At 56.2% G+C, this 13,209-nt stretch overlaps 1 protein-coding gene across 1 annotated transcript; it reads left to right on the forward strand.

Annotated features, from left to right (window-relative positions):
• Window positions 1-7,127, forward strand: LOC144277881 (mucolipin-1-like). The gene is made up of 8 exons (XM_077838905.1): window positions 1-8; window positions 265-361; window positions 1,182-1,281; window positions 1,642-1,644; window positions 2,048-2,151; window positions 2,829-2,978; window positions 4,606-4,711; window positions 6,607-7,127. The coding sequence occupies exons 1-8, from the start codon at window positions 1-3 to the stop codon at window positions 7,125-7,127; spliced, it is 1,089 nt and encodes a 362-aa protein (XP_077695031.1).
• The last annotated feature ends 6,082 nt before the right edge of the window (window positions 7,128-13,209 follow it).

The raw sequence follows: 13,209 nt of genomic DNA on the forward strand, positions 1-13,209 counted from the left end.
ATGGAGCAGTGAGTCAGAATTCTGGGTTCTGCTCCTGGCTCTGCCACGGCTCCCGTGATTTCAGCTAAGTTGCTATTTCCCCATCTGTAAAATGGGCCAACGCCTGCTTCTTAAGGGGGGATGGCCTGTGTAGCTTTGGGCCAAAAGGGGCAGTATGGTGCTGAGTTTCTAGCTGTGAAGAGTAGCTCCCTCTTGGAGTGATGGAATGGTATGTTCCATTCCATTCCGAAGACGTCCTGTTAGTCTGATCACTGTCTCCTGCAGGCTCATTAACGTCACCATCCAGTTTAAACTGAAGGCCATCAACATCCAGACGATCATTAACAATGAGATCCCGGACTGCTACACCTTCACCATCACTGTGAGTAACCCTGGCCCAGCTCTGAGCTGCTCCTGCCTGCGCCAGAGAAATACATAGGCAGCACTCCCCCAGGGCTGCAGCTGCCTGAGGGAAGCATGGGAATTTGGGATGAGTTAGAGATGGACAAGCCATTAGCCTGTACTACCTTCTTCCTGGGAGACCACCCCACAGCCTGGTCGCTCTCGCTGTCAGGGAGCGCTCACTCTTGAGCAAAGGAGCGGTCAGGCTGAATTCCTCCGAGCGATGTGCCCCCGGGCCAGCAAGCAAGGGCAGGTAGCTCTTTGGGCTGAGTCCCTGGGGTGGTGAGCAGCCGTGACATAGGAGGAGGGAGCCAGGGAGGAGGCCAAGGTTTCTGGCCGTGGTGCAGTTCTAGTGGGGGTCTCAGCTGGAAAGACACTGTGAAATTGCCCTTGTTCCACAGTGCCACCTGCTGACTCAAGCGACGAAGAAGTCTGCTGCTGCTCATTCCTCTTGGCCCTGCAGAACCAGCTCAGGAGCTGGATTCCAACTGGCTCATGCGTCTGAGCCAAGAACTCTTCCCAGAGAGCCAGGAGGAGCCCAGCTGGGCTCCCTGAGCCTGCGGGGCTGCCAGATGCACCCTCTCTGCACGGCCGCTCGCTGAGCAGGTTCTCCGTCAGAGGGTCAGTGTGAGACCCAGCTGTGCTGCTGGCACATGCTGCCCGGCAGAGCAGGACTACAATAAGGGAGTGAGAGTCCTGCGGCAGGAGCAGGGCTGGTGAGGACTATCCAGCCAGAGAGGTTCCTGGCCATCCCATTCCCTCCTCGCTGTGCAGTAGCAGTCTTCCTCTTCCTTCACCAGATCACGTTTGACAACAAGGCTCACAGTGGCCGGGTGAAGATCAGCCTGGACAACAAAGCTGACATCAAAGAGTGCAAGGACCCCAGCGTGTATGGCCGAGGTAGGGGGTGGGAAGGGTAGACAGAATGGGGGGCAGTCTGCCTCCTCCCCCCCCCCCACTGCTAACTGGAAGGGCCATTGGTTTGGCTGTGCTAGCGTTGCTGTGAACCATTCAGGCCTGTCCATTCTAGACGCCCCCTTTCACAGCAAATGTGACCTCGCCTCTGGGCTGAGCCTTCCTCAGCTAGATCTGTGCCGGGGGATGATTTGGGCAGGTGGAGGGATCTGTTCAGCAGCGTTGGAGTGATCTCTGGGTGATGTGACTCAGGGCAGGTGTCCATGGAAGACCATGCACCGCTCCTGTGATCGGAGCAGACACGCCTACTCCTTCATAGACTATCAGGATTGGAAGGGACCTCAGGAGGTCATCTAGTCCAACCCCCTGCTCAAAGCAGGACCAATCACCAATTTTTGCCCCAAATCCCTAAATCACCCCCTCAAGAATTGAACTCACAACCCTGGGTCCTTACTTCCTCACTCCCACGTAACTAAAATCCTGGTTTCAGGATGGGCACTGGGTGTCACCCCTGCTGTCTAGCAGGCTGATGGTGGTGGCTGCTCTCTGGCGGGCGTTCTAGGCCGGTGTGGCATGTGGGCTCCGGGCACTGCTGTCTCCATTCTCAGACCCCTGAGCACTCCGTTCTTGTGGAGGAGCCTGTCTCCTTCGCTGCTTCTCCTCCACCGGGGCTCTCCTACACTGTACTCTGGGCTCCGCTTGGCCACCCTGGTGTTCCCTTGCTGAGGAGATCCACTGCCTCTTCCGGGAGACAACACCTTTCGCGTGTTCTTTGACGTGGCTGTGATCCTTGTTTGTGTGCTGTCCTTCATCCTGTGTGCCCGCTCCATCATCCGGGGCTTGATGCTGCAGCATGTGAGTACTGGCCTGGCCTGCTGGGCTGACCAGCATGAACCCTTCGAGTGCCACTGGGCAAACATCAGGCTCTGACAGCACAGCCCCTTGCACTCCTGCAGCCTCTCAGGAATGATGGGCCTCCACTTGGGTGTAAGGCTGTGCCTGCTGCAGCGATCCCCTTTGGGGCTGGGTCTCTCTGGCAGGAGGGAGGGTTCCCAGGGCATCTCCTATGAATCCCTTGAGGCACACATCTACTGAATAAGGCTGAGGGCCGTGGGCATCTCTGGGGGTGGAATGGCTCAGTCAGTCTGAGATGGAGCTGTCAGAGGCTGGAACCTGCTGCTCCCAGCTGAGTTGCCCTGGAGGTGAGCAGAGCATCAGACCAGTGAGTGAGAGAACGTGATGTTCTGACCTGGTGAAAAGGGCACATATGAATTTTATTTTGAGCCAGGTAAAATCTCTCTCTCCTGGAGCACTGGGCAGAGCTGGGAGTTTTGCTTTGTCTATTTCTCCCTCTGCAGGGGTGAGGATTCTGGGAGATGGGGCCCTGTTGCTCCCACTGGGGCCTTCTCCGCCCAGCAGCCATGTTCCAAACCAAACATCCCCAAGGGACTCTTGGGAGTCCACCTCAGCCACCTGCCTGGGGAGCGTTGTCCCTGCTGTGGGTCCATCACCGCTCTCCATCCTGCTTGCAGGAGCTGGGCCATTTCTTTCAGAGACGCTACAACCAGGATGTCTCCCTGTCAGACCGCATGGAGTTTGTGAATGGCTGGTACATCCTGCTGGTGGGGAGTGATGTCCTGACAGTGTCTGGGACCATCATGAAGATCAGAATTGAGTCAAAGGTGAGGGCATGGCCAGGCATCCATTCCTGTGTGTGCTCTTCCCCCTCTCCCCCATCGGGCTGTGCCAGGGAACCCTCCCAGAGAATCTCTCTGGTAAAACATCTCCTCTGCACCCTGGGAATGTTGCCAGGGCAGGGGCACTGGCAGGGTGTGCAGAGCCACTGGAAGGCCACACCTTCGCTCCCAGCGGGTGGCGGCTGCTCTCTTGTGGCTGGGGCGCTGGGATTCCTCCTTGTGCCTCCCTGATAGGGTTAGGGGCAAGGACCCTGCTCAGTCAGGCCAGAGGAGAAGAGGAAGATGCTGGTCCTCTGGGAATGCACCATTTGCCCCCTGCCAGAGCAGTTAATAGCTGCAGCCTGAGGGGATTTTCACAGAGGAACTAGAGGAACCAGCTCCCTAGTGGCCCCAGGCCAGGACACTCAATGGGAGTGAGTCACAAAACAGAGAGGCAGCCAATAGTTTCACTGACAAGTGACTTTGGCTGTAGGGCTGGCAGCTTGCTGGGCATGGAGATCCCAGCCTAGGTGCAGATGTGGGCACTGCCAAACCTCCTGCCTGGGGTCATGTTCCCTCCTAACTCAGGGCTGTTTGTAAGATCAGTGCAGTAATCCTCTGGCTCTGTAGGCTCCTGCAGAGCTTGAGGCACCATTTGCCTGTTCTGTTCCCAGCAGGGAGAGAGGGACAGGGAAGGACCCACTCTGAGACTGGGTGGCCCGACAGCTGCATATGTGTGCCGGATTGCTGCTGTCCCCATGCTCTGGAGTGAGGGAACGATCATGCCTACTGAGCACGTCTAAGTGTTTAGTGAAGTCCTGGTCTGCGCAGGTCCATACGGGGCCCTGAGTGACGATCCCCCTCCTGTGTACAGCCCCTCCCCGCCACAGACAGTAACGTAGGGGACCCAAGTCACTAGGTACTCGTGCCAGGTCTTTGCCTAGTTTAAAAGGGCCCGAGTGGCTTCCTCCCTTCCCTTGGGAAACCATGCCAGGTACCGAGCCAACCCTGTCCTGAGCCCAACCTGTTCTGGCCCTTGGCCCATCCCAAAGGGGACCCCTGGCCGGGTTAGGACGGTCAGATTCTGCTGTTGTCCTGGAGCCAGGCTTGGGAGTGATCAGTCTCCTCCTCTCCCCTCTGATTGGTCCTGTTGCTTTTCGCTGACCTGCCCTCCCCTCGCTCGCCTCCCCACTCCAGAGGCTGCAAGGCCTTTCCTGATGCAGATCTTTTCCAATCCATCATGTTCCAAATGCATAACGGGCTGCGGGCTGCCCTCGGTGTCTTGTATTGCTGCTCCTCGGGCTCTCCTGTCCACCTGCCGGTAGCTGTCAGCTGGGTTCTGCTCCCCTGGCTGTAATGGATTCATAGATTCCAAGGGCAGAAGGGACCACTGGGATCATGTGGTCTGGCACAGGCCAGAGAACTTCCCCAGAGCAGAGCTCTTAGAAAAACATCCAATCTTGAATTAAAAATTGCCAGTGATGGAGAACCCACCACAGCCCTTGGTGGAATGGTAGTGAGTGCTGGGTAGTCCGGGATACTAAGCACCTCAGCTCCTGTGAATGATGGGAGGCATGTTTGCTGTGAGGAGCGGGGCCGCCTGATGTGTCTGTGTCTGTGTCTGTGTCTGCAGAACTTGGCCAGCTACAACGTATGCAGCATCCTTCTGGGCACCTCCACACTCCTGGTCTGGGTCGGGGTCATCCGCTACCTCAGCTTCTTCCAGAAATACAATGTGAGTGATGCCTGCGTGCAGACGCACACAGCATGTAGCGAGAGAGCTCTGTCCCAGTGAGTGGCAACGCTGCTCGAGGTGCTGTATTCTGCTCGAAGCGAAGGCCTGGGCACACTTTGCCCCCTCAATCCTGACCTGCAGCGTGCCACTGCATCTCCCTACCCCTGGCTCTTCTCTCACAGCTCTGCCGATACCCCTCAATTCTGACTTGCAGCCCTGTGATTGCAGATGGGGTTCACCCCCACCCCCCAGCTCTGCCAGTGCCCCTCAGAGCTGACTTGCAACCCTCCGGCTATTCCAGCCTTGCTCTCTCAGCAAACAAAACTGGAACAATTCAGTGTAAACCTGTTGTGTTAGCTAATGCTCTGTCCACTCCACATTAGTGCTCTGAAAGAATGGGGCTTCCAATGCTCCCTTTGAGAATCATTTTGAAGCCTGCTGAAAGAACAGGAGGACTTGTGGCACTTTAGAGACTAACACATTTATTTGAGCATAAGCTTTCGTGAGCTACAGCTCACTTCATTGGATGCATGCAGTGGAAAATACAGTGGGGAGATTTTATATACACAGAGAACATGAAACAATGGGTGTTACCATACACACTGTAAGGAGAGTGATCAGGTAAGGTGAGCTATTACCAGGAGAGAAAAAAACAAAACAAAAAACCTTTTGTAGTGATAATCAAGGTGGGCCATTTCCAGCAGTTGACAAGATCATGTGAGAAACAGTTGGGCGGAAAAATAAACATGGAGAAATAGTTTTACTTTGTGTAATGACACATCCACTCCCAGTCTTTATTCAAGCCTATTTTAATGGTGTCCAGTTTGCAAATTAATTCCAATTCAGCAGTCTCTCACTGGAGTCTGTTTTTGAAGTTTTTTTGTTGTAATATTGCAACTCTTAGGTCTGTAATCGAGTGACCAGGGAGGCTGAAGTGTTCTCCAACTGGTTTTTGAATCATATAATTCTTGACGTCTGATTTGTGTCCATTTATTCTTTTACGTAGAGACTGTCCGGTTTGGCCAATGTACATGGCAGAGGGGCATTGCTGGCACATGATGGCATACATCACATTGGTAGATGGGCAGGTGAACGAGCCTGTGATAGTGTGGCTGATGTGATTAGGCCCGATGATGGTGTCTCCTGAATAGATATGTGGACACAGTTGGCAACGGGCTTTGTTGCAAGGATAGGTTCCTGGGTTAGTGGTTCTGCTGTGTGGTGTGTGGTTGCTGGTGAGTATTTGCTTCAGGTTGGGGGGCTGTCTATAGGCAAGGACTGGCCTGTCTCCCAAGATCTGTGCGAGTGGTGGGTCGTCCTTCAGGATAGGTTGTAGATCCTTGATGATGCGTTGGAGAGGTTTTAGTTTTAGTACCCAGAAGTTACCTGCTACAGGACAGGCCCAACAAAGAAAGTAACAGAACGCCACTAGCCGTCACCTTCAGCCCCCAACTAAAACCTTTTGAAATGAATTTACCTTTTCTCACTGCTTTTAAAACCAGTGTGTAGCAGCAGCGAAGAATCACCCTCTCTGTCCTATTGCACTGTTTAGTGCAGCATAGGGTCTGGAGCAGGTGAGGCTGCTACAACAGAACCTCTGGCCCATGGCTTGGTTCGGCCTGGCTTGGCTCTGCCAGAGCCTCTGCTCCTGGTCAGGCAGCGCTAAGCAGCGGGTGGCGAGAGAGGCAGGAGGAAGTGAGGCAAGCAGGAAATGGGAGCCCTCAGGGGCCTGTTCCTGTTGCTACCCTGCTGGGGGATGTTGGCTAGTCCCTTCCCCTCTCTGCGCCCATTTGGGGAAGGGGGCTAATGGCCGGATAGAGCTTATAGCAAAAGGCCCTGAAGAGGGAAGATCTGTGTTGCTGGTAGCTCTGCTGCCATTAAGCCTAGATGGTCACGCAGCACTGCTCCAGCTCCCCATGTGGCTTAGCTCCAGGGTCTGCCTGGCCATACTGTACTCGGGGGCTTGGCTCTCTCTGTCCCATGTGCAGTTCCGCTCCCTCTCCATGGTGTCCGAATGCCTCTTCTCCCTCATCAATGGGGATGATATGTTCGTGACCTTCGCTGAGATGCAACAGAACAGCTACCTGGTGTGGCTCTTCAGCCAGCTCTACCTCTACACCTTCATCAGTCTCTTCATCTACATGGTGCTCAGCCTCTTCATTGCACTCATCACCGGCTCCTATGAGACCATCAAGGTCAGTCTGGGGAGTGCTGCCTTCCCTGGGCTGCAGGCTTGTCCGAGCCCGAGAGCCATGTCCAACCTGCATGAAATGGACCTTGTCTCAGGTTCCCTCAGCCACCTCCGTCTTGGGGTGGAGCACAGCATGTTGGGACATGAAGCCCTTCCAGCAGGGAGTATTGTGAACTCCATGGGCTGCCCTCTTAGAGTGGTGCCAACGGTGGGCTTAGTTACCCAATGACAGGTGTGTGGGCTAGGACACGTCCCCTCCCCCGGGCCTAGCTGCAGCTGGCATTCATCGCCTGGGGACGTGGTGTGGAGACAGCTTTGCTTGAGACCATAAGCACTTGTGTGCCTGAGCCAGCCCGTTCCCAGTACGACCCAGGGGCTCCACCAATTCAAATCCAAAGTGGCGCCACCTATGGTCCCTCCGGCCCTAGCATGTCTGGCAGTGCTGCCATTGCCCTGTTGCTGCCAGCCCTCCAAGGGCTGTGGGGAAGGGGAGTGAGGGCCCTGGAGTCTGCCCTCATGTGTATTGAGTAGGGAAGTCCTCTCTGGGGAGGCTTTGGCTTTCTCTTCAGTTCTGTGGAACTTTTCCTTCCACCACCACCCTAGGTAACCCATTCCAGTGCTTCATCACCCTCCTAATGAAATAGTGGTTCCTAATATCCAATCTAGACCTCCCCCACTGCAACTTGAGACCATTGCTTCTTGTTCTGTCATCTGCCACCACTGAGAACAGCCGAGCTCCATCCTCTTTGGAACCCCCCTTCAGGTAGTTGAAGGCTGCTACCAAATCCCCCCTCATTCTTCTCTTCTGCAGACTAAATAAACTGAGTTCCCTCAGCCTCTCCTCGTAAGTCATGTGCCACAGCCCCCTAATCATTTTCGTTGCCCTCCGCTGGACTCTCTCCAATTTGACCACATCCTTCTTGTAGTGGGGAGCCCAAAACTGGACGCAATACTCCAGATGAGGTCTCACCAGTGCTGAATAGAGGGGAATAATCACTTCCCTCGATCTGCGGGTAATGCTCCTACTAATGCAGCCCAATATGCTGTTAGCCTTTTTGGCAACACGGGCACACTGCTGACTCATATCCAACTTCTCATCCGCTGTAACCCCAGGTCCTTTTCTGCAGGTCCTTTTCACCAGTTCCTTATCCACCTTTCAATTCCCATATTAAACCCCATCTTCTCCAATTGAGCTAATAATTTCCCAATTGTATCAAATGCCTCACTGACATCCAGATAGATTAGATCATTGGTTCTCAAACTGGGGGTCACAACCCGGTTATGTGGGGGGGTCGCGAGCCCTGACCCCTGCGCCAGGCTGTGAGCCCCGACCACGATGCATGGCTGTGAGACCCGACCCCTGTGTGGAGCTGCGGGGCTACGAGCCCCAACCCGGGCGTGCAGCTGTGAGTCCCAACCCCTGCGCCGGGCTGTGAGCCCCGACCCTGACAGGGACGCGAGGCTGCAAGCCCTGATCCCGGTGCGCATATGCGAGCCCCGACCCCGGCGCGTGGCTGTGAGTCCCGACCCGACCCCTGTGCGTGGCTGTGAGCCCCGACCCCGGCGTGCGGCTGTGAGCCCCGACCCTGGCACGCGGCTGTGAGCCCCAACCCCGGCGCGCGGCTGTGAGCCCTGACCCTGACAGGGAATCATGCCTGTGATCCCCGAGTCTGACTGCCATGTGTGGTTGCGAGTCCTGACCCGAACCAGGAGCGGGGCTGTGAGCCCTGAGCTGGGGCCTCCAGGACGCTGTGAGCCCCGACCCCTGTAATGGGGTTTCAGGCGGAGCCCGGCCATGCTGAGGGTTATCAGCCGAGAGCACACACAGGGTTGTCAGCCCCGAGCCCCGCCACCCGCTGTGTTTTAGTCTTAATTTAAAAGCAGTGAGAAAAGGTAAATTCATTTTAGGCAATAGGGTTTAAATTTAGTATTTAACATAGTGTTAAATATCAAAAATCGCTGGATTAGATCTACTGCATTTCCTTTGTCTAAAACCTCAGTTATCTTCTCAGAGAAACAGATCAGGTTGGCCTGGCAGGACCTACCGATTGTAAAACCAGGTTGTATTTTATCTCAATTACCGTTCACCTCTATGTCCTTTATTACTTTCTCTCTCAAAATTTGTCCCAAGACCTGGCAGACAGTTGAGGTCAAATTAAAAGGCCTGTAGATACCTGGACCACGTTTTTTTCCGTTTCTCAAACATAGGAACTATATTAGCAATTCTCCACTCCCCCGCCTCGAGTTTACAGAGTCATCAGAAATCCTTGCTATTGGGCTTGCAATTCCAGGTGCCAGTCCCCTTACTATGCATGGATGGAGCTTATGGGGGCCAGACCGGCTCAGGATTTGGATGGGGGATGTTCAGAGGAAGCCCAGTTCCACAGGCTGTGCTGGGGGCTAAGCAGGAGGTGCTCTCCCCTCACAGCCATTGCTGGCCCCAGTGTGGTGCTCGGGGCTGCAGTGAGTGGGATGGGAGGGCCCAGTAGGGGGCGATCGCCCCTTATAGTCTGTGCTGGCCGCAGCACAGTGCTCAATTTGTGCTATTTTGGGGGTTGTAAATCTAAGCTCCTGAGCGCTTGTCACTAAGGAGCCCATGTGCAGCGCAGCCTGGTGTCTGGGCCAGGCCCAGCTCCCCATGCTCTGTGCAGCGCAGTGCAACTAGATGTGGGATTCTTCACTTGTCCTCATCTACTGTGCTGTGTGGCTGTTAAACAGCTGCTCCGTCCCACCCCAGAGGTGGCTGCATCTCAGTGCTGGGCAAAGGATCCCTGTATAAATAGCCCCAGCACCCCACCCCAGAGGTGGCTACATCGCAACCCCAGGGATGAACTGAGTGACTGGAATACAAGTGACTCTAGTCCTGGGAGTGACCAGGGCTGCTGGGCCTCTTGCCAGGGAGGTGGGCAAGGCCTCACCAGAGATTGGGGCCCTGGGGTGGTGCAAGGCCAGGGCTGAGATTCCTCTGGCTGTGGGAGCCCAGTGATGCAGTCAGTGCCCCACCCCCAGCCAGCCCTCCCCATTCACCAAGCCCTTCGTGCCAGCCATGTCGCTCTGAGTCGCACTAGGTGCCACTCGATAGGTCACCTACAATCACACGGTTTCTTTTCGGTGCCTCGACTGGGCAGCGGGTAATGAGCGGTGGATAACGGATTCTCTAGGCCAGGACTATGGACCTGCTCCCCCGCTGTGCCAGGGATGCCCCGCTGGTCCCATCTCTGCCCCAAGAGCCTCCCCCGCAGTCCCTGGCAGGGAAGGGATTGCCCCACTGCCAGCACCCAGCAGGCCTATGTGTGATATGAGGTTGGGGGTCTCAAACCCGTCCCTAGGGGGATGGGTCCATGCTCTGACGGGCATTAGCTGACAGCCAAGGACTGGCCAAGAGTGCCCCCCACTTCTCAGGCAGGGCAAGGGATGGGGTGCAGAGTGATCTGCTGTGGGGCCCAGGCCCTAAGTTTCTGGGGCTGGCAGCACTGCCCCAGTGATGAACCTCCCTGAGAAGCAGGGAGCAGCTGCCGGGTCCAAAGCCTCCCAGCAAACACTGGCCATTCGGCACCAGCCAGGGGAAGGTCTCGCACCCAGGCCATTCTGGATCAGAACCGTGTGTGGGGAGATGGGAGCTGAACACGGACCCCACTCCAAACTCCCAGCAGCCCCCAGGGCCTCGTCCCTGCGATCCCTCTAACGCCATGGGCACAGGGACCCTCAGCCAGCATCCCCATAGGGCCCCACAGTGGGGAACCCAGCCCCTTACCTGGCTGGCACCTCCCACGGCCTTGACGCTGGCCCCAGTTCAGCCCAGTTCCCCCACTCTGCAGGGCACTGGAGAACCCTCCACTGGCAGCTTTGCCCCTGGCACTCTGTGGCAGCTCCTGCCGAGCCCCCAGGGCCCAGGCTGGGCAGCGCTGCCCTCCCAGGGGGCTCGTTAGCCAGGGCCAGGCAGAAGCCTGGGGCCCAAAAGCCAACCATGGCTCCCCAGCCGGGAGCGGGTTTCCTTGACACCTGGGTACCCTAGGGGATGAGATCCTAAAGAGCAGGAGGAAAAGATGCAGAAAGGGGAGAGCTGTGCACGGGGTCATGGAGCGGGGGGAAGGGACAGAGAGACGTTTAAACCAGAGGGGCGGAGGGTGTGCTCGATCTTCCTCAGAGCCCTGGGCTGGCCTGTGCCCCCTGGCACCAGGGGTGGGGGCTGGAAAGTGACTTGCCTTGCCCCAGAGTGCCAAGGCCACTGGCTGTACCGGAGAGGCAGTGCGGCTGCAGGAACTGCCTCTCTCCCCCCAAGCCGGGCTCCGTGGGGCCGGGATTCAGGCCTGGGGAGCTTTGGGCCTTGTGGAGGGGACTCCAGCACTGAGGAAAAGGCCAGCTCAACTGCCCCAGAGCCCAAGGCTTGCGTCACACCCCCATCCCCACGCCAACGGCCCTGCCCTGCAGGGACCCATCTAGGGGCAGAGCAGACCTCAGGCTCTGTAGCCCCAGCGTGCCAGTCCCACAGCCGGCAGGCAATGCGGGTGCTGCCCCAACAGGAACTGGACTGAGCCCCTCTCCACAGCCCCCCCCCCGACCCCACTGTCAGGCACTGCTCCCCTGGGACAGATTCGAACCTGTGCCCCAGAGAGGAGAGACGCCCCCTACCCCCGCCAGCCCAGAATATTATTATTCATCTTACATAGCACTGTCCAGCAAAACACTTCCCAAAGGAGGTCAGTGTCATCATCCCCACTGTACACATGGGGAAACTGAGGCAGAGGGCAGGGAAGGGATTTGCTCAAGGTCACCCAGTGGCAGAGCCAGACATAGACCTCCAGTCTGCTGCATCCCAGTTCAGTGCTTTACCCACTAGGCCACACTGCCTCCCTTGACTCTGTGGCCATAGCTCGGGAGCGGCTTTCCCTCCACGCACTGCCAGGGGGAGCCAGGAGATGTTTAGTATTGTCTGTCCCAAGTGTGGGGAGGCACAAGCCACCCCAGGTCCCACACAGGTGCCTCTGTCCAGATGGCACGAAGGCCGAGCGGGCCCATCAGCTTTGGTGCCCCTCTTGCCCCCCAACATTCAGAAGTCACTGGTCAGGCCTCAAAATCATGAGATTTGCTTAAAAAATCACAAGATTTTAATATTCATTTGCATTCTGGCGTGGCTGTGTTTGGGAGGTGCGAGGTCTGGGGCTTCTCCTCCACGCCGAGGGGGGCACTTTATATAATGAAAAACCGGTGACTCACTTTCTCGTAACTGTTGTTCTTCGAGATGTGTTGTTCACGTCCATTCCAAGCAGGTGTGTGTGCGCCGCGTGCATGCCAGCCGGGAGATTTTTCCCCCAGCAGCATCCGTCGGGTCGGTCTGGGCGCCCCTGGGGTGTGCCTTCATGGCACCTAATATCGAGCCCCGCCGACCCCCCACCCCCTCAGTTCCTTCTTGCCGACCCTTCCGACAGAGGGGCAGGAGGGTGGGTATTGGAATGGAGGTGAACAACGCATCTCGAAGAACAACAGTTACGAGAAAGTGAGTCACCGTTTTTTCTCCTTCGAGTGATTGTTCATGTCTATTCCAAGCAGGTGATTCACAAGCTAGAGCTCAGGAGGAGGGGTCGGAGTTATCCACAGAAAAGGGCACGGTTCTCCCAAAAGCCGCATCGTCCCTGGACTGTTGTGTAATTGCACAGTGCAACGTAAATGTATGTATCGAGGACCAGGTGGCTGCCCTGCAGATTTCCTGAATAGGGACTTGTGCCAGGAATGCCTCAGAGGAGGCCTGGGCCCTGGTATCTGCGGAGCGGGCTCCTTTGCCAGGGTATAGCACTCCCTAATGCAGGACGTTATCCATGACGATATGTATTGAGATGATACCGGAAGGCCCTTCATTCTGTCCGCCACGGCTACGAAGAACTGGACGGATTTCTGGAACGACTTAGTTCTCTCTATGTAGAAGGCTAAGGCCTTACGCACGTCCAGTGAGTACAGCCTGCGCTCCCTATCGGAGGATCATGGCTTGGGATAAAACACTGGGAGGAAGATGTCCTGGGTCATGTGAAAATGGTAGACAACCTTTGGGAGAAAAGCTGGATGAGGCCTAAGCTGGACCTTATCCTTATGAAAAACTGTGTAAGGGGGCTCAGACGTGAGGGCCCTGAGCTCCGAGACCCATCGGGCCGAGGTAGTTGCCACGAGGAACACAACCTTTAATGAGAGATATAACAGGGAGCAGATGGTCAGAGGTTCAAATGGTGGGCCTGTAAGCCTGGAGAGGACTAAATTGAAGTCCCAGGCAAGGACTGGCTGATGTGTATGTGGGAAGAGCCTGTCCAAACCCTTGAGAA

This window comes from Eretmochelys imbricata, chromosome 20 (genome assembly GCF_965152235.1).
Source record: "Eretmochelys imbricata isolate rEreImb1 chromosome 20, rEreImb1.hap1, whole genome shotgun sequence".
Classification (NCBI taxonomy): Eukaryota; Metazoa; Chordata; order Testudines; family Cheloniidae; genus Eretmochelys; species Eretmochelys imbricata.